At 39.9% G+C, this 20,931-nt stretch overlaps 1 protein-coding gene across 1 annotated transcript in view; it reads left to right on the top strand.

Annotated features, from left to right (window-relative positions):
• ASPG (asparaginase) overlaps window positions 1–19,249 on the top strand; it is a 44,705-nt gene extending 25,456 nt beyond the window's left edge. The window contains exons 10-16 of the mRNA XM_063159839.1: window positions 2,197–2,316; window positions 3,363–3,458; window positions 4,345–4,508; window positions 10,815–10,901; window positions 16,790–16,889; window positions 17,200–17,258; window positions 18,828–19,249. Of these exons, the coding sequence (XP_063015909.1) occupies window positions 2,197–2,316; window positions 3,363–3,458; window positions 4,345–4,508; window positions 10,815–10,901; window positions 16,790–16,889; window positions 17,200–17,253 (621 nt within the window). The 3' untranslated portion in view covers window positions 17,254–17,258; window positions 18,828–19,249. The remainder of the gene's footprint in view (window positions 1–2,196; window positions 2,317–3,362; window positions 3,459–4,344; window positions 4,509–10,814; window positions 10,902–16,789; window positions 16,890–17,199; window positions 17,259–18,827) is intronic.
• Window positions 19,250–20,931: the final 1,682 nt, after the last annotated feature.

The raw sequence follows: 20,931 nt of genomic DNA, 5'->3' as shown, positions 1-20,931 counted from the left end.
GGTGACACAGTGCTGTGAGGAGCAGGGATACTGGATGTGTTTGTGCATTTGTGATGGAGCTGAGAGGGCCATAACACACAAACTATCACCATACAATTTCAGAAAGCTTAAAGCAGCCACCCTTCTTGTTCTTTAGCCCAGCCTTTTATCCCCTCATGGTTCATGCATTGCACCTGTGTGCCCTCTGTTCCCTTTGGTGGTTGGTCAGTGCCCCTGGGCACTCCATGGCTCATTGCTGTCAGCGCTGCTCACCTGCTGCTCACAGCTGTGCCCACTGGGGATGAGGCTGGGCCCAGCCCCACTCCCAGTTACCACAAACTGTGTACCCACACATTTGCACTTCAGAAACCCCAACTCTTCACTGAGACCCCTTTGGCATACTCACTGACCCTGGAACACACATGCACTAGCTTGGTTTTTTAATGCTCACTTTAATCTTGCACAGCAGATTATTTGACCTGGGACAGGAGAAACCTTCCCAGTCTTGCCTAGGTGTGTGAGTTAAAACTTAATTTAAAATCCAGTTTGCTGAGGTGAGATAGCTGACTTACTCAGGTGAGGATTTGATGATAAGGTGTTTTAGGTACCAGGTCACAAGATAATTCTGCATTTTCATGTGCTGCCCTTTGGGTTGTGCTACACAGTTTTTGTGTGGTGGTGTGCTGGACCTCCTTTATATGGGATGAGAAACAAAGTAACTTTTGCAATTTCTTGGAGTATGCAGGATTGGTTTCCTCATTTGAATCATTGTACAGACCCACAAACAATTGTGCTGGCACAACTAAGGGAACAACATGCTACATTGCCTGGGCAGGAATGAGTTATAGAGACCAGGAGAAGAAGAAAGCCTGGAAATATGTTGTCTGTGGCAATATCTTCAGCTAAACATATCACCAAACAATAGTCTCCCAAGAGACAGAAGCTCTCCTGAAGCTGGCGTGGTTATTTTAGGATTCTTTTTCAACATGAAGAGCAAGGAATGTGCCCCCAGACACATACAAAGGTCTGAAGAGCTGGTAGGACTGAATTAGCACACAGGGTTTTGCACTGGGTGCATTTAGCACAGGTGCCAATTGCTAAGGTTACCTGTGTAAAGCAATGATCTCAACCTGTCAAATTCTAAAAGTGTGCCAAAGCAGTTGGTATCCTCTGAGTTACATGTATATGGGACTCTTCCAGCAGACAGCTATGGTGTTGTCAGCTCTTGGAGGGTTTTTTTTTAATAAAGGGCATGCCTAGACATAAGTAAACCTGGGGCATTCCTCCTGCCAACATCACATCTGTTTCTTGCAAACTTTCACAATCCTGCTTTTTAAAATTCTAATTGAAATAACTATGTGCTTTATAGCTGCATCAGCAACCTTTCCTGAAAGAATGCCAGTGTGTAAAATGGTCAGAATTGAGGAAACTAGTTGCTTTTTCTTGATGACTGGCTTCTATCTGTGTTCTCCAAGTTTCTCAGAGTCTGTCATTTAGAGTATTTTCATTTCTTTATTGCCCTATTCAAGTACTTTCTACACATGAATTGGCTGACCTTTTTACATTTTGATTTGGGTTTTTTTCCCAGTTATATTGGAGGCACCCATCCTGCAAACTGTTACATGCCTGTTTGGATACTGAAGGAGTGCTACTACTGTAGATTTTCTGCATTCAAAGCTGGATCTATGTCCAAATTGTAACAAAATCAGGGCTAATGGAGCTGTTTGAAAACCCATGGAAATACAGGACTGTCTACAGACAGCACTGGGCTTTGTTTTGAGGTCTATGTACACAGTCTGTGTAGGAGTCCTGAGGTTTGTGAATGCTGGCAAGAGGCAGCAGCATTTCAGAATATTCTGGTCTTAAGCCTCACTCTGCTCATTACTCATTATCTTTGTGTTTTTAAGCAGGCTGCAGCTTACCCCACTAGGGAACTTTTGTCCGCATATTCTAAAATTTGGGGTGTTTTGTTATGTGCTTATTTTGGTTTTCTTTGCTTTGGAAGAAAGTTTTGTTTGCCTGTCTCTCTCCCTCCTTTGTCTTTTAAAACGTGCAGTCTGCATGGGACAGTAACTATTTCTTTAATCTTTTGTCTGCATTCAATTAGTTTCCATAATTCCTCCAAACAGTTTTCTAACTTGATTATAAGGTTTTTTTTATTAGACTACCACCATTTTTTTCCTCTGCTAACAAAGGGTTTGATTGCTTGCTTTTCAGATGCTGAGTGAGAATCTAAGAGGAGAAATGACTGTTGTACCCACAGGAGCCAAGATCTCTTTGAGAGATAGCAAGTTTATTCAAGTGATTGCCAAATCTCTAAGTATCAGCAGCAAGGAGGTATATACTTAAATATTTAAAATTAGTATCATGTAAAGCTGTAAACTGAGTTAAATAAGTCTGGATAAAAGATGAACAGCAAAGCTGAAAGAAAATTGGAATATGGAGTTAGGGAGAAAGGACACAATGACAATTCTATAACTAAAATGTTTTTAATTAAAAACATATTAATGTTTTCCCCCCCTCCTTTGTAGCCCCCTCTTGGGATTACTTTCTTGGCTGGCTGGTTGCAATAACAAGCCTCAGACAGATGCACTAATTCAGGGTATCAGTGATATGAAGAATTGCTTTATATTTTTGTGGTCAAATGTATTGACAGTTTGGAGCAATCCAAATAATAATGGGTAAAACAGCTTAATTGTACATGCAGTCAGAGAAAGCTGATACTAAGGAAGCATTACACAAGTGTAATTTGTGGTGTGTAGTCCCGCCCAATTAGAAAATATAATATAAATATAAATTAGATAATAAAGTACTGGTTATACAAATACTCACTTTTCTCTTGACTTGGGTTCAGGGAGGATGGGATTTTTATTAACTAATGAATACTGAATGTATTCTTTAGTTCTTCTTTAGTAAGCATGAGAAATGGGGAGAATATTTAGGGGCCTAGGAGGCTTGTCAGTGTAGGTTTGAAAGTACAGGTTACACAAATATCTGAGGAATAACATGAATAAAATTGATCCAGTCTTGAAGATATGGTCTTTTCCAACTCCCCCCAGCACTGTTTCTCCTACTGTACTGATGTGTAGCTATGGAAGTACAGAGATGGCAATTAGTTTGTGCACCTTAAATGGTTTATAAAGATATCAGGTACCTGTAGTGTTGCCAGAGAGGAGTATAAATCTTTTGGATGTGCGACTGACAAAATGTAAAATAAATACAAGACTTCTTTCCTTCCAAGAACTAAGTGCTACCATTTCTAAACATACAAATGACTAATTTAGAACTTTACATGAAAGCAAGGGCAGTGTTTTTATGACTTGGGTGTCAATCGCATTAGAGGCGAGGCTGATATTAAATGTTTAATTTTATTTGTTTCTCAGGAGTTAGAAGCCGTACGAGATGCATTAATTCCACCTTTGGCTTGTGCTGCAGCTAAACTGGGTGACATAGATGCAATAAGAGCCATAGCAGAAATGGTAATGTAGAATGAACAGTGTATACAAAACATTAATTTTAAAATAAAACTGTAATTGATGATAGGAAGCCATACTCATGGAAGGTGACAGCCTAAGTTGTAGAGTCAAGGTGCTATGACAGTTACAAATGGTTTTTAGACTTCTTGGTCTTTGCTTTTCAGAACTGGTATGTTCTTGTTCCTCTCTGGTTTTCAGCTGTTTACATTTTCTTTTGAACTGTGAAAATACAGGTAGATTAAAATGCAAGTTCTTATCTGCTAACTTTGGAACATTTTAAAATTATTTGTGCTGCTTTCTTTTCACTTAACTTTCTCTATACATATTCATAGTATCCACCTTTTGGATATAAATCTGTCAGGAATAAAAAAAGAACTTTCAGATTATATTTAAGCAAAACACAGTGCAGTGCTAATTCAGAATTTCTGTTTCTCCCTAGAGCTCTGACTTGGGTTATACCCAAAGAAAAATCAGGCATTTCCCTGTCATCTCTTTTCTTTTTTACCCCTCTTTGCCTTGGTTTACCCTACTATTGAGATTTTGGTAATGGGCCTCAAGAAACGATAAATATATCTTGAAAGTAGGAATTAACTAAGACAAGAACAATTAGCAGTCTATGGGCACAAAGCTGCACCATGGTGTGCTGTAATAAAGAATATATTTCAGTGGGAAACATGCAGGAGGTGGAATAAATACCTTTATTGGCACTAAAACAATGCTACAAGATAAACTTTATGTTTGACAGGCTTATTTGGATACTTAATGGGCAGGCTTAACTATTTGGTGGCAGAATGAAAATGTGATGTATACATGCTACTGTGTGATGTTTGCAACAGCTTGATGTGCAGCCATTCTCTTTTTGTCATGTGAAGGATTTGTCCTTTTGTAGGGTGGAAACCTGAGCTGTGGAGACTACGACGGCCGAACTCCCCTGCACATTGCAGCCTCTGAAGGGCACCTGCCCTTAGTTGAGTATTTGTTGATGTCTGGTGCAACTGTTTATGCCAGAGACAGATATGGATCTACCCCTCTGATGAATGCCATCAAGTTCAGGTAACAATTCATGTGCTGCTCCATGTAAGGTTTATAAACCTTCTGTCATTTTGGATTTCAACTCCATCCATCCTGTGGTCTGGTCTTGTCTGGTCTCAGCAGTCATGTGTAAATGACAGCAGTTTAAATAACACATATCAGCTTATTTCAAAGGATGTGGCTAGCCTAAATGGAAAGTTTTTTTAAAATAATGTGGAATGAAAGCAAACAACTTGTTATGCATGCAGAATTTTAGCATAAGGTAATTATTGCTGTCCTCCTGCCAAGACTTTGTCCATAATTTCAGGGCTCCACTCTTTATTGTGAAGCTTCCTTATAAAACAGAGCCAAACTGATCACTCCTTTTGATTGTCAGAAGTGAGAGTGCAGGACCATGGGCTGTCTGTTCTCTTTCTGCCCTTCCCTTTCTCATCAAGACCAGACTGTTTCAGTTGGCACAAAATATACCGGTAGGTTGACATGTTTTAATCTTCTCCTTCCACCAGCGCTTTCCTGAGTCTCTTGCTGGATGACTGGTTTTTTGATTTTCCCCTTCCACCCACTCATAATTATATGGGACGGTTGCATGGCTCTGCCTGCTTTGTGGATTTCCTCTTCCTGCTGTTATGAATGTCAGCAGTTCTTGAATGGTAGTCATGGACTTGCCCTTTACTGGTCTCTTCCATGTTGTACAGTCCTAAGGAATGGCCATATCACAGAATATAAAAGTTATCAGTAATCAGAATTTAATTTTCTAAGATTTAGTTTGTATAGCCTGGGGATTCATAGAGCCATTGGTCTTCCAGCATGTTAGAAGCTGCACACCATAATCTCTCCTTGTCTTTGATCCACTTTCAGCTCCTTATCTCATATTCAGTCTGTATCATGGCAGGAGAAAAGAGGAGAAAAGCCATTTTTTTCTGTAAAAGAGCTCAGATGGATTGAATTTTCATGGTCTTTCTGGGTGAATGTCCCCAGATGTTCCTACAGCTTTCTAATGTTGACAGGTTCACCTGGTCTGTCAAGCTGCAGTTAGCTCCCTGGGAGGTCTGGCAGTCCTGGATTACCATGGGCTGCAGGAATAACTTGGAGGCTTCTTCTGTTTCCAGGAGCAGCTGCAGAAGCCCAGCAGCTCCCTGGCTGTGAGCTGGAGTGCGGCGTGGCCGCGCTGTGCTATTGCCATTCCTCCTGCATGGTCCCAAACTGCTTTGTGCCTGCTGCCTTACCTCATGAATGTATAAGCTCTGCAGTCTTAAAGCAAAAACAAGCCCAACAGCAAATCAAACAAATAACCTTGGAGTTGAATAGAGGTGGCTCTGGTCCAATGTGAGAAAATGCTAAAGCATTAGATACTGTTAGATGTTCCTGCAAATCAGGCACCTACTTCTTTTACCGCACCCATCTACCGCCTGAGGAATTTCACATGAGCTTGTTGTTTGGATTCCTCAGAATTGCCACTCCTATGTTAGACTCCTACTATGACTCTGAAGCTCTTTAAAACTGCACACCCATTTTGATGCAGGGAATTGTAAAAGGAAACTGCACCATAACCATTTTCAGTTTCTCTTTTTGTTTCTGCTGTTGGAATCAGAGGAAAAGTTGACTTAGAACTAATCTCATAAATGTGTATTTATGATCTGCTGTGTACTCACACTGCATTTCACACTGGTAAGCATATAAAGGAGAATGCTAAAGAGCAGACAGCTGTATATGTGTGTAATTAGATACCCACTAAAAAGATTTCTGCTACAGAAGTATTTAAATTCTATTTATTAAACACTTGCAAGCTGAAAGTGAAGAGATTATCCTGATAGAAAGTGGCAGAGAGGGAAGGGGGAGGAAACTGATGATAATGAGTAGTCAATGCTTTAAACTGTTTAATATTGTAACTTTCTCAGTTTTACTGAACATTGCATCAGCTTAATCCCATTTTCTGAGAATTAATATTTGTTTAATTGGCATTTAACTGCAATACAGTATCCACTCATCTTAAAAATAGCTTTCTTCCAGTCTTTTATGTAACATTTCTCAGTGGCTTGCCTTTTAACCAGCATGCAAACCTGTGTAATGATGACTGATTTCTCTCTTCCATTTATTAATTTGTAAAAATGACCAGGAGTTATGTCTCTTCTTAAAAGCTTCTTAACATAGCACTGTCAGCTGATAGACCAGTGACTTGATTTATGTCAATGATAGTCTCTTACATTTTTTGACTTCAAGTGACTCTTTCTTTGTTTCTTTCTAAATAAGAAATAAACTACTGCATTTCCGCTTTTTCATTTGTAACTCTGCAATCTGCCTGTAGTCTCTCACTTTATGCATGAGGCTAAACAGACCACTGTTAATCTAGGCCAGTTGTTTGACATATCAAAATAAGTAGCATTCCTTTAATTTCTTACAGCACCCTCAAGGGATAATTAATTTTCAAAACAATAGAATAATATTTTTTTAATAACAGAAACTCTCTCAGCAGGAAAATGTCTTGAATAAAAAATGTGTATATTTTAAGTAGTAAAAGTGCTTCCATTTACTTGTAGAGCAGTGGTAAAAGGTTGAAAATGGGGAGTTGCTCATATAGTGCTGTGAGAACATCAGATTAGAGGTAGTAAAATTACCTCCCACGTAAATATGAATTTAAATACTTGATATTTTGAAAGGTTACATTTACATTACTTCAGGAAATCTAAGGCAGAGAGAAAATCTACCTACCATTGACTCCAAGAAGCACACTGCAGCCTGTCCTTACAGTGTTTGAGCACAAAATTCCCAGTGATACCATGCAGAAAACCAAATAAGTGAAACTAAGCTGATCCTGCCATAACCATTCTGGTTGCTAGGGGAGCAAGCATGAAAAAGAATGAAGCCAGTCAAGTTTGGATCTACATTACACCTGCATTTCTTTAAGGAGAGTTGGTGGAAGGTGTGCAGCCCAAGGCCCCAGTCCTGCAAACTCTTACATGTGTGTTAATTTCACATGTATGATTCATCCCTTTTGAAGTCAATTCACTTTTAATAAGTGTCTGCCAGCTGAGGGCCTGGGATGACAGGTACTGCACAGAACCTGGATTCCTGTGAGTCCAGAGCCCTCAAGAACTGGTTAGAGTGTGGATGTCTTTACCTGGAACTCAAACTTTGCTCATAGTGCTGAATGTTGAAGACTGCACCAAATCAGATATTCTGCTACAAATATATTAAAAATAGTAGTATACACTCGAGTTTTAATGTCCAGTGCTATGAACAATGGAACCTAACAGGTAGGAGACAGTAGAAACACCTTTTGCCTTCTTGTTTTTTCCTTCAGAGAGGGATGAATAACTGATACTACTAAAAGCTATCTCAAGTAACATATGCAGAATAACATTGTTTCTACAGCCTGTGTCTGACCAAGAGCCATGGTTTGGTGACAGAACACAGTAAGAAAAGGGAGGGTCAGGAACAGCTCACAGGTGACAATGTTAAGCATTTGTTTTTTGCTAAGCATTATCAGGTGGGGCTAAAATGGGCATGAAGCTGTGCAAGCCAGGGCTGACATGGGGAGGTTGCCATCCCTCTGCACCTTGAGCTTTGACTGTCCAGCAGTTCTGTTCTTGGTTTCGTGCTGTCACCTTAGAACAGGAATTGCATTTGATCTGTTCCCAAGAAGTTCATGGCTCATGACATCACCTGAACTTCAGATCAGCTCCACTGTGACCCTTGTGAGGCTTTTGTAAAGCCACAGGAGAGCAGCACTTAAAGAAACAATTTCTAAAGACAAATACCTCTCCTGTGCCTAAGACATAACAGTATCAGCAAATTCACAGCCAGACTCTTGAGATATGAGCAGTGCCCTGGTGGTGGGTGCAGGAGAGCAGAAGTGGTGCTCAGGAGAGGCTGAGGTTTGCTCAGAATGTCGATGGCGCTCGGTGCAGGCAGGAACACGCTGCAGAGCCTTGCCTCCCACATACTTTCCATGTGGAGTGGTGGGAATGTCACAGTGGTCTGTTTGCTTTCTTGGACTTCACAGCCTCACTACTAAATCTGACACTTCTAAACTTTGCATTGCTATTTGTCCCTAGTCTTCCTTGCCTTGCCCTGTCTTTAACAAGCAGTAGTGCACAGCACTTCTTCCCATTTTTCCAAGAAATGTGACTTTGAATGATTCATCAGGATATTGTACTTCTGTTTAGAAAGCTTTATTGTAAGCATTTATTGTAAACACTATCAGTTACAATGCTTAGAAATATAATTTATTTATAACTACTTTTATTTTTTCCTTGTTTAAATTTACTGTTTAAATTAAATGAGCAGGGTAAATGATCCCAGATCTGTCTGTACCAGATATTTACAGAGCGCCACTCAGAGCAGGAATGGCTGTGGGGTGTGAAGGGCTTTCTGGAGAGATTCTTCCTACCAGTAAGGAGTAAATAGTTACAACAGAAAGAGAAAATCTGTATTTTTGCTGGTATCGAGATACAGTCCTCACAGGTGGAGAACATTGAGGGAAGATACCACACATTACATGCTTTGCAGCCTTTTATCTTTTAGTGCTGTCCCATAGCAAAGCTTTTGTTTTAAAAAATGCTCATTTCATGCTGAGATTTCCTGCATAAGGTGGGAAATGAAGAACACTCCAGGGCAGTCCTTGGAGAGTAAACAGACACTCCCCATGTTCTGTTCAGTACCCAATGAGAGCCTGAGTGAACAGACATGTTCTACTTTAAACTATTTCAGGTCAAATTTCATTTCAGCTAATTGCTGTTTGGATTAAGACTAAAAACTAAAAAATTCTTCCATGTAGAATTCACGCCTTACCATGGATTGAGGAGCAGGAGAGGATGCCATTGTTTGCTGGCTCAAGGAGATGCTTGTGGATGACGAGCCATGTTGTAAGGGACCCACCTGAGGAAATATTTTAGATAACTGAGCAAACTTGAGGCATGGGCTGTCCCAGCAATGCTTTGCTATGAAGCAAAGGAAGATTTTTTTTTTTTTTTGGCTGTCAACTGGAACAAAGTATAATTAAAAAAAAATAAAATCTGTCTCCTAGGGTCAATAACCTGTGTTTGGAAAGGTGAGATGATTCCTATAGCACATGCACAGTTCTTTGGTTAGTTTAGAAGCTAAAGCTCTTATATGGAACAAATAAGCTTTATATGGATAACTGTAAAGTAACTTCTGATTGAAGATGGAGTTTCCTAAAAACAGGCAGAGGGATTAGATAAGTAGTTTAGTCCAATTCAAAAATGGAAAGGCCCATGGCTACCACCAAGTGATTAAGCAGAAAGTGTATGTGAGCTTATTTGTAATTTTGAATTACTGCAGATGATCTTTTAGGTTATTGGTTGGAAAAACTCATGTATTTCCTATTAAATGATAAGCCTACCTCTTTATTTTGAAGTGTTATATTATAGAAATTTACTTAAAACAGGAACTGTGAAACTATTCCAGATCTATTGGGTCATCATGCTCTTTCTGGAGGAAAAAAACTTGTGTTTTAAATTGTGAACTAGATCAGTTGTTTAACACAGAAGCATTCTGTCATCTCCTTTTCAAACCTAGTTCTAAACCTTCCACTAGGTTAGTTATGAAAAATGTATTTTGCAGATTTTTTTACTTGTCATTTTCTACCCACAATAGTACCTTTAGAGAGCAGCCTTTCCACAGAGTCTCTTAAGCATCTGACTGAGATGTAGGTGTTGGCTGGCAGTGCCATTTGTCCCTTCATCTTAAAGGAAAGGACAAGGAAAACCTCCTAAAATCTCCAGGTAGAAATCAACAGTAAATGTATTGGGGGGAGGAAGTTAGGAAAATATATGCTTTTTACAGAGGCTCATAAGAATACTTACCATTATTTTGAAGCCCTAAAAATCTGATTACCTTCTCCATTAACATAAAGATTCATTGCTTATCTGCAAGACACAATGTTTTATTTAAGACTGATAGGTATGGGGACTGTATTCTTTAAAATACAGGAATGATGCTATGTAATAAATATTCTGCCTATTTGCATGTATTTCAGTCACTAATATTTCTACTGTTTAATTAAACTAGCTCTAAGGTTAAGACACTAAGAACTCTTGGAAGAGAAGGGTGTGCATCCCTTTCCTTTTTAGAGCTGAACTTAACACTTCCTTGAGCTTAGTGTGTGAATGAGTTTTTGAGAGGGAGGGAAGCTCTGTCTACTGCATCTGTCACCTTGGAAAAGATTCATTGGTTCTGTGATTGTGGAAAAGAGAATGTGAGAACTTTCCCTGACTGTTTGTGTATATGACAATGTTGGATTCAGGGGGAAAATGTCACTTTCAAGGTCAAGTCACTTTCTCATTTTTTTCTATTCCTCTCATAAAGGCACTTCTCAGTGATTAACTTGCTACGAGAAACAGGAGCACACCTGTCAAGCCATGACTTGGAGGATGTTGGAACAATTCTCTGCAGGTAAATGTGATCTGTGAGGTGGCCCTAAAATGGATGTGGAGTGGGATGGTTTTTCTTTTTTCTCCTCTCAGAGGAGACTCAAAAATGGAGCACTTTCAATAAGCAGTTGGTTCCTGGCACATGAGGGAGTTCTTTCTGTGATAGATGAATAATAAGGCAACAAGGGAAGTGATGAAATGAAGAATCAACTCTGTTTCAAAGCACCAATAACTCAAGAGAGTTCCAAGGGAGAGAGGATTGTGGGGATAAGTGAACTGGAAGAAAATAAATATCCCATTTCCCCCCAAAGTCTCTTATTAAGGAATGGTGAAAAGAAGCTCTTCAAGGTGTGATTTTCTAATATCTCTCTTTAAAAATAAAGCTGCACAAATCACCATTTTTATTGTCTTAAAGTCCACTTTTCACTTACTTTGGAATGGCTTCCATTCTAATTAGTACATAGTATTGTTCTTAAAATAACAAAATCAAATAGACTAATAGGTTTAACCCCAAAACTTGTGAACTGCTGCTCACCATCACTATAATTAATTTTAAGAGGATAAAATTCTCTTAGAGCTGGCTTTCCATACAGTTACTTTCAATATATAGCAATGTGGATATGTGTTATAAAAAGAAATAGATGTTAGATTTAATTTTTTCCAGTACTGGTCCTGAATTACAAATTACTCTGAAAATTCTGAGAAGGTTCCATGTATTTCCAAAAGTTACTTGTAATTTTTACTTAATTTCCTCTTCTCTCTTCTTTTGTAAAACAAACATAAAACCCCTGAGCACTGGCCTCTATATCAGGACTTGGCAGGAAATCATGAGACTGCAGGGACTGGTCATTGCTGTATAATGTCCCCCAAACAAGGTCAAGGTGAAGCTTATGTGTGTTCTGTGTGGAGACTGGACTCTGTCCTTTGAGTAATTCTGGAATTAAGGATCACTGTCTGGAGCATTTCCATTGTCATAACATGCTCAGAGGAGACTGGCTAATAAGACTTTTACCATGGAGTCAAAAATATGCACTTCACAGGGCACTGCAAGTGACAGGACAGAATTAAATCCTGGGTTTGTGCAGTTTGCCAAAAAAGGTTTAGGGAATGACATTTCTCTGCAAATAAACTGGCCTCTTTCTGGTGGCACGTGCAGAACCAGTTTGGCTAGCTGACCTGGCAGTAATATGTCCAAAACAAACAAAAAAAAAAATACAAACCAAGAAGAGGAAAAGGGTTCTTCACACAAAATAACAAAATGGGGTTCTCATGCAGTTTGTTACAGCTTTTTAGGGATCATTGTGCACCTGGATCTGCATGGCCTGTCCCAGGAGCAGAGCCAGGCAGTGGTCAGGCTTCAAGACAGTGCTGAAGTGGCTGCTCATACCCTGCTCCTGCAGAGCTGCAGCTCTTCATTTGCTCTGCTGTTCAGAGGGTCTGGCATACTCATTTCTAACAAAGTGGACTTTTTCCACAGTGTTACTCAGCTGTTACTAAATCTGAGGTGTTGGTGTTTGTCTCTGATATTTCCCCAGTGTCCTCAGATGACCTTAGTGATAGGCTCATTTTCCAGCATACTCTGGCTCACTTCTCTGTCCTCTCTCTTGTTTTAAGCCCCTCTTTGCAGGCACTGGCACCTTCATGGCACAGCTTGAACAAGGCCATATGGTCAAGCTGTTTACAGAACCAGCTGTTTATAACATCTCCCTTCTGTCTAATTTGAACTATTTTCCTATGTTTCTTCTATCTTGTAATGTGCCTTCAGCTGCAATTTCTACAAGTCTGTATTTGTCACCAAGGCAATATGTCCAGTTCTTGGGGTTTAGAAGGATAAAGCTGCTTGCTTTCTGATAAGCTCAGTGTTTCTGCACTTGGCTAACTTAACTTTTTCCCCCATGCAGTTCTCTCTGAATTAAACTATAAGCATGGTTTCCCTCTGCACCTACCAATCCTCAAACAGACTGTTATGAAAGACCATGAATAGTCTCCTCAGCCTCCTTCTGTTTAGACTCACAATTTTAGAATAGAATAGAATAGAATAGAATAGAATAGAATAGAATAGAATAGAATAGAATAGAATAGAATAGAATAGAATAGAATAGAATAGAATAGTTCACTTGGAAGGTTATGGAGATAAAATGAAAATAAATGTGTTCCTTTGGCACTGGTGATGTTTGAGAGAGAAAGGAGTACCAGCCAAAACTGAGGGTTGAGAGTATCAGTGGGAACTCTTGTGTAGGAAGTGGAGATGCACATAGTTATTAAATCTTTCATGGTTTCATTTGCTGGTGTCTTTTTTAAAGTGAGAGGTGTTAGTCTGGTTTTAAAATCACTTTGTTGATGTTTGGTATCTGGTTCAAGGCTTTGTTTGGAAATGAGATCTCAGTGTTAGTAATCTGTTAAAAATGTCAGAATATCTTCTCATATTGTACTAGTATTGTCATTTGTCTGAAAAACCAAACCATGACAAGATAAATTGGGACACCCTTATTCTGAAAGCTTCTGGACTTCTGGAGTTGGTAAACAGTTGATGTGTGTTTGTTTTTTAAAGGGAAAAAAGCTTGTGTAGAATTGAGGTACTTCAAGTCTGTACTTCACAAAATTAAACAGGGGCACAAAGCCAAACCAGCTTTCTCATATTCTTAGATTCCATAAAATGATATTTTATGATATGTAGAAAGATAGAGCCTTTCTTAATTTAACATAAAGAGGGGGTAAGGCTGGGGAAGGAAGGGTAAATATCCCTCTGCAGGATAAGGACCAAGCTTCTACTGCTTGCTGTTTTTTAAAGAAGTCTGTCTGAGCTGAGAGAGATGTGGAGACACAAGCTAAGAACAGCACTCCCAAATCTGTTCAGGACAGAGCAATCCATGCCTTGTGCTGGACTTTTTTTTTTTCCCCTTTGGATCTTCATCTTAAAAGGAGAAAAAAAGAGGAAAAAGATTTTTCTCTTATGTCAGGCTGATGACATACCTGAAAAAAAGGAAGTCTGTCCTGATTACTTTATATAGACATGGAAAAATGAGAATTGCTGATAAAGCACAGCTTTGTGTCCCAGGGAAGGATGAAATCCCAGTACATGAAGAGGCAGGAAGGAACCCAAGGTGTATTTCACTGTACTTATTACTTCCCAAATCTACAGCTGCATTGGTCCTTGTCCTTATAAACCCTCTGAGCCCTGACAAGCTTTGCTCCTGGTCCCCTGGCAGGAACAGAGCACCCCTTAAAATGCAGCTTTTGGTGTGATTGTAGGCACAGACAGCACTGTCACTGTTCTTGATCTTAGCTCTGTCATCATCATGGTACATTAGCCCCGCTGAAACTGTGAACTGGATACATAATCATTTTTCTGAATGCAAGAGTACTGATAGGCAGGATGCCTGGGATTATCAGCTGTTAAAGGTATCAGAGTTTAGTAAACTGTGGTAGATAGTTCTTTATCAACAAAGCAGGTTTTAAACATCATGGGAAGTGTAAATTGAAGATATCTTTGTTCCATTCAATTATATACCAGTGATGGACTTGCTGCTTGGAGGTTGCACTTGTAGTTGGAATTGCTGGCATAAATACCTGTGAGATAAATACAGAGTCAGGGTTCCTATAGTGTAAATTGAGAAGGACTCTGTATGTATTTTAACACTTACTGTGTATAAAGGAAATCCAGATGTCTATGGCTTGACTATGGAAATCTGGATTTGGAGAAAATGTTTTGTGGTGCTCATGGTGATAATCAATCTACTAAATAGTAGGTATCTTTTATTTAGACTGGTATCTACATTTTCTCACAAGCTACATCACCTTTTGTTCTCTGATCACAGTCTCCATAGAATAAAGTTCTCTCTTGATCAGTAAATGGCTGCTGCAAAATGAAGATACTTCTGTGTATTTGGATTGCTCTAATGTCACAAAAGGAGACCACAGTTTTGCCCTCTGCAGCGAGGGTTAATTTTCTCTTTCTGAATGGTGCTGTTAACAGGCAGTTAATTTTCGAGTTAGCACAGCTGTCCTTGTTTGTTGCTTACAGAGATGTGGCTGAGGTGCCCTGGGTGTGTGGGTTGGTAATATTTCTGAAAGTCTTTGACCAGAGTGGTTTCCACTTCACACATGGCTGAATGATGTGATTCTGTTTGGCAAATACAGTGTGCTGTCCTGTCCAGTGTTGGTGATGCTCATATAAACTCTCTTGGTAGGCTGTTTCTTCCTTTAACCTGTGACCTTACAGTGTTAACAGCAAGAGACTAGGCTTTGTAAATAAAGATAATTCATGTGTTCCAGAAGTGGCTGCTAAGCAATTTCTTTGCTTTACTAATGCTTACACTTTTTCTTTACTAATGCTCACCCCTCTTTCCTGAAGTTTCCTTACCAACCTCCCACTGAGCTTCCTGTTGGACCTCCTTTGCTTTCCTCTGTTTCCTTACTGCTTCTGAGGGGCCTTTTCTTTTCTGAGGGCAGTTTTCATTAATGATTTATGGATCCTTTCCTTCATGATGCCAGACTGAAGCACTGCTAAACCTCTTAGTACCCCACTACCACTTCCCTGTCCCCAAAGGCCTCAGCTGTGGGTCACCTGGGGCTTGCATGGAGGAACACAGAGACCATTTGCTTTCCCTTTTCATGCCCAGCCTCTGGAATTGCTGCAATTAGAGGTGTCCACTCCCCTGAAAACATATTTTCAGGTACTTAAGTCATTTAATCAACAACAGAAGTGATTTCAGCCTAGCAGAGAAGTGAAGGTTGCAGCCCTGCTTTCATGGTTTCTTCCATGACTGCCCCTTGCATCTTGAGCCTTCTCCATCCCTCACCAGGCCTGCCTGGCTTGGCCATCACCCCCAGGAGTTCATCCCCATCCCCATCCCTGCTGCCAGCACAGTGCTTGTCACCCACAGCAAGCTCTGGTTAAGGCAGAAAACTCTGAACTTAATAATGCTGGGGAGGCTTCCCCTTTCTTAATGAGATTCAACCTCACCTGATGATTATCAGCAGGGTTCTGCTGAAACAATCTGCAAGCTCATGGCAAGCTCAGGTCTGAAGCCTCAGAGATGCTGGTATCCTGAAAAGTCTGAAGGTCATCCTCCCAACCTTCCCCTCAGTTCAGCCTGTCTTCAGGCTTGGTCCTGACTGGCATGATTCTGCATATGCTCTTAGCCTTTTTACCAAAATGAGAGTTAAAAATCAACTTTACATATTGTGGATGCGACCACCAGCAGGTGTGCAAAGAAATTACCTGGTGTGCATTCCTCTGAGAACTTTGACTCACTTCTTTGTATAGGATTCATTCTGATCCTTTCTATTGCTTGTTATATGTGGCAGACAGAGGTCATCTTTGAAAAGAACTTTATTCTTTTTTCTGTTTGCTGCCCATTAAATCCTACAAAGTGTTTTGTGAAACTCAAATATAGCTGTGTTACTGTCCAAATAATATCACATAAATGAACTTAATGTCTAACTACTAATAGCAAGCACAGTTATGCAAACTCATGAAGGGGCTTTCTCAGGGGTTTTAAATAAGTCCTGTGGATTGCTGGCACATCTGCTTGTGCTCTCACTCAGCTGCATCTTGATTTAGCCATTGCCCTCTCCCCAGCTCATTTCATGAGATAAATATTGTGTTGTGAAATATGAAACTGCGTGACTTTTTTTTCCCCTTTGGTCATAGTCACACCCACTATGTGAAACTAGCCTGTTGTAAGTACTTATAGCACAGCCCTAATAATTTAAGGAACTGATTCATCAAGCTGTGTTGCTTGCTCAGCTATTCAAAGCTGTTGTAATAGTGTTCCTTACCTCTCTACCCTGGCAACCATGTTGAGCCTGGTTCAGCCTTCACCTGCTGAGCTCATTGACAGGAGCCAGGAGCTCACTGAAATTAACTGAAAGATTTAGAACCAATATTAATTATTCTTTTTCCAGCCTTACAGCTAAAGGTGATTTGGATGGGCTGTATGCCTGGTACCTGGCTGGTGCAGACCTGGAGCAAACTGGTTATGATGGCAGGAATCCCCTACAAGTAGTAAGTGTCCATACAGCTGTGCTGCCTTGGTGTGCTAGCTGAGCAATGACATGTGCTCTTGGATAATATTTATTTGGGAAAAATATATGTTGGACTATAAACTGGATTAGAATTTGTTACAAACTCAAATCTGGTGCTATTGTGAAGTAGTAAATAGTTGGAGCAAGAATTTTCTCATCTATGTTGGAGGAATTAAAATTTAAATTGGATTTTAATGATTTTGTGGTAACGTAGTCTTAATTCCCACAAGTGAGTATTTGCATGTCCTGGTGCAGAGGATGACAGAATTTATTCATGTTTCTACTTACAGGCAGAGGCTACAGGACAGAAGGAGGTTCTTGACTTCCTTAGACAAAAGCAGTAGGAAAGGTAAGATTTTGTTCTCAAGTGCTGGAGTACTGAAATGTATCATCAGCACAAGCATGAAGAGGGATCTTGTATTTAAGCCCTTGTACACCTCAGGACATCTGGGTTCATCTGCTGTCCCTGTCTTGGTTCCTGATGTGACTCTGACTACTTAATCCTTCTTTGTAGAGTGGGGCTAGTGTTTATTATTCCTTCTGCCTGAACCTGGAAATGCTTTTTTGTGCATTCCACTGTGAAGTTCGGAACTTGGTTGGGAATGTAAAAGCTACTAAAATAAAAGCACTGAAAGCAACAATGTGATGTTTCATCAGCCTGTTGCAATAAAAGGCTCCTCTGTCTTGTCTGCTTTGGAGAGGAAATGCCTTTTATCAGGCACACTGGCCAGGCCTGGCTCTCAGGGTGCTGTGTCCCTGCACAGGAGTGTCCCCTTCCCAGGACAGCTGCACGGCCACCACAGCCATTCAGGAGGGGCCGCTGTGCCACCTGCAGCACCTCCAGCTGCCCTCTCCTCCTGGCTTTGATGGAGCACCCTAAGCTGGACAATCTCCTGGTGTAACATCATCAGCCACGTGGGCAATTCACATTTGTCACAGAGCAGAGTTAGCTGCACTCCACAGGAGGCCTGCAGGCAGCTCTGTCACAGAGAGCTGTGCCCAGGGCTGCAGTGCCACAGCCTCCCTCCCTGTCCCTCAGGCCAGGGGGCAGCTCCTGGCTGTGCCTGGCACGAATCCCTTCTGTGCTGCCATCATCCTCAGTGTGTGTCCCTGGCCCTGTGTGTGTGCCTCGTGTTCAGAGCATCAGATCTGGCAAGTCCCTCTAAAGGGAACTTGTTGGGGCATTTGACCCTCTCCAGTGCTGTGCTGTAACTGGAAACATTTAAAACACTTGCCTTTCATTTCTCAGAGCTCCTTCTGATGCAATACATTGTTGATTTAGATATCTCCAATATATTGGCAAGTCTAATCCAAATTTAAATACTGGGAGGAGATTATCTCCTTTATTTCTTAAAATTAGCACAAAATGTAGTTGAAGGTTTTGCTGCATCAGTGGTTATCTGACCACTTGTGTGTCCCATTTGAGAGATGTTAGAGGGGATTGCAACTGGAATTTTTTATTTTCTCTATACTGGTATAAATTAATGAAGGACGCAATCAGGCAGATTTCTTTTTGCTTTCCATTAAAGTTTTGGGGTTTTCTTTGGTTTTAGCTGATATAGGAGGACTAGATGCAATCACAGTCTTGAGCATTTAAATTGAAGTTTTCCAGTAGTCAGGATGGCAATGCTAAAATACCTTTAGAATATGAGTAATGCTACAAAGGGATTTCCATTTTCATTGAAATCAGTTTGCAAAAATCACTTTTCTTTTGTAAGTGAGGAGTGAATGTGTTAAATCCTCAGCTCCTCCATGGATCATCTCACAATTCCTTTGGACTGAACCCCCAGCAGTGTAGGCGGTCTGAAGGAAGTCTCCAGCACTGCCTGAGAACTGGCTTGGCAGGCTACAGGGGATCTGTTCTCAGGAAGGCTTTGGATACTGCCTGGCTCTAAACATCCATTCCCTCTTTCTCCAGGGGCTGGAGAAGATGGTCACTGCTCATCAGCAATACCAGCTTGAAGCATTCCTGGTGTTAAGCCATTATGGGAGGAAGAGAGGAAAGAAACAATGGTGGTGCTGCTTGGGGCATGCAGGAAAGCTTCAGCTTAGAAAGATTCTTTATTTAGGATCACACTGATTGTCTAAAAATCATTTGCTGCCTTTATTTTTTAATCACTTTTCTGGAAATAAATTATTTTAAGTGAGTGAGGCTGGAATGCATGGCTGTTGCTGCTACAAGTTCTGATTTTAAAGAGGCCTTTTGAATGTTCTGACATTAAACCACTGAGGACAGTATTGCAGGCATAGCAAATGGAAATGCCGTGCTGAATTCATACCAAGGAAAAACAGTGGATTGTGCATTTCTGGGTTTCAGCTAATAAAATCTCTGAGGAACAATGTTGATTTCACTTGGTCTGTTTTTTTGCAATGACTTTTATCACTCCAGCTGCAATTACAGCAATTGTGAGTGTCAGTGCAAACAATTGAATCAGTCATGGGCATCTGCCTGCAGTTGTGTACTAATCTTCACCAATGTGTCACTGTAAACCCTCACTTGAAATGAGTAGGAGGCAGATGCCATAAAGCATGTTTGTGGGACTGCCTGAGTGAATTGATTGTTTTGTTTCTAATAGCATCTTTCCCACATCCTGACCGGAATATAATCAAGATTGCTACATGCTGGACACATCATTCTTTGGACTGTAAATGGGATCTCACTGTTAACAGACCCCAGTTTAAAGTCCCAACTCTTGCAGACTCAATAAAGAAGGTGATATGTACGTGTACAGCTGTGTCTGCCCTAGAATATGTAAACGTAGGGAATACTTCAGGCAAATGCATATATTGGAGATGGCAACTTTTAATTTCACCTACAGCTTCTGCAGTGATCTGTGTGGATTTTCTATCTGCTGCATCTGAAGGGAATCTTTGAAGTGCAGATAGTTTTTTCTTTTTCCTTTTTATACCACTCAACCTTCCCACAGCTATTCTTATCATGGAGAAATGATTACTTGCTGAGCCTGCTGGTATTAAAAGATTCCCAAGGTGTACTGCATGTCAGATCACACCAAAACAAGGGGGCTGTGCATGCAGTCTGAGAAAATGCTGCATACACTCCAGTTAAAAACAAAATGGTAAAAATACTTGATTAATGTGAAGAGTAGTGCACATCTTCACTGTGGTCATAAAAATCACAACTAAGCTGCCTCATTATTAAATTATTGATATTACATAGCAATGAACATGATTTAGATTTAATAAAATGAATACAGAATTAAATAAATGAGATCTAACATCAAAAATCAGACATCAAATTTGTAGTATTTTTTGGTGTCTTATTTGTAAATACATAAAGTTGATGATGTATGTAGCAAAGTATTGTTTCTGAAAATGTTTACAATCAGGAGGAAAATCATGCACAGAGTCTTCTTCCTATGGTGTTCAGAACTATTATCTTGCCTCTTCAATAGTCTGAGTGTTGATGCACTGAACCAGGAAGTCCCTTGATAAATTTCTCCACAACTGACTTTCCTGGCATTAGAATATTTTCTATTTTTAAATTATTCTCAGATGCCATCATTTATTCACAACAGCACCCATTCTTTATTTCTGTATCAAAATGACTGACTGCAGCACAGACAGAAGCATCAATATTTTCTTCATACTTTTCAATAAAGGCCCATTTGATTTACAGAAAAATTTCTAAATAAAACATCTTATATTTCTAAAATATCCATCTGTAGTACAAAAATACTTTTTCTTTTGAACAAAAAATTATATTCTAATGTGAATTACTGAAATAATAGGTCTCAACAGTAAAACTGAAGGAGAGGGAAGAAAATAGCCAACCATTTTGGTCCTGCATATAAGCCAGTTAAAGACACTAAGTACAACATTTTGAGATGTTATCCAGTAAGAAGACTTTTAGTTAGAAGCTAAAATGAAACGGTTTGGGTCATGTTTAAATTAAGAATTAAGCAGTATTAGCTACTTTCTGACAAATCTTTACAGACATATATATATCCTGTTAATATATCATCTTACTTAAGAATGTTCCTGCAACTTTTTAGAAAATTTGT

The sequence above is a fragment of the Melospiza melodia genome, chromosome 6, assembly GCF_035770615.1.
Source record: "Melospiza melodia melodia isolate bMelMel2 chromosome 6, bMelMel2.pri, whole genome shotgun sequence".
Taxonomy (NCBI): domain Eukaryota; kingdom Metazoa; phylum Chordata; class Aves; order Passeriformes; family Passerellidae; genus Melospiza; species Melospiza melodia.
This window is presented reverse-complemented; position numbering and strand designations above follow the sequence as displayed.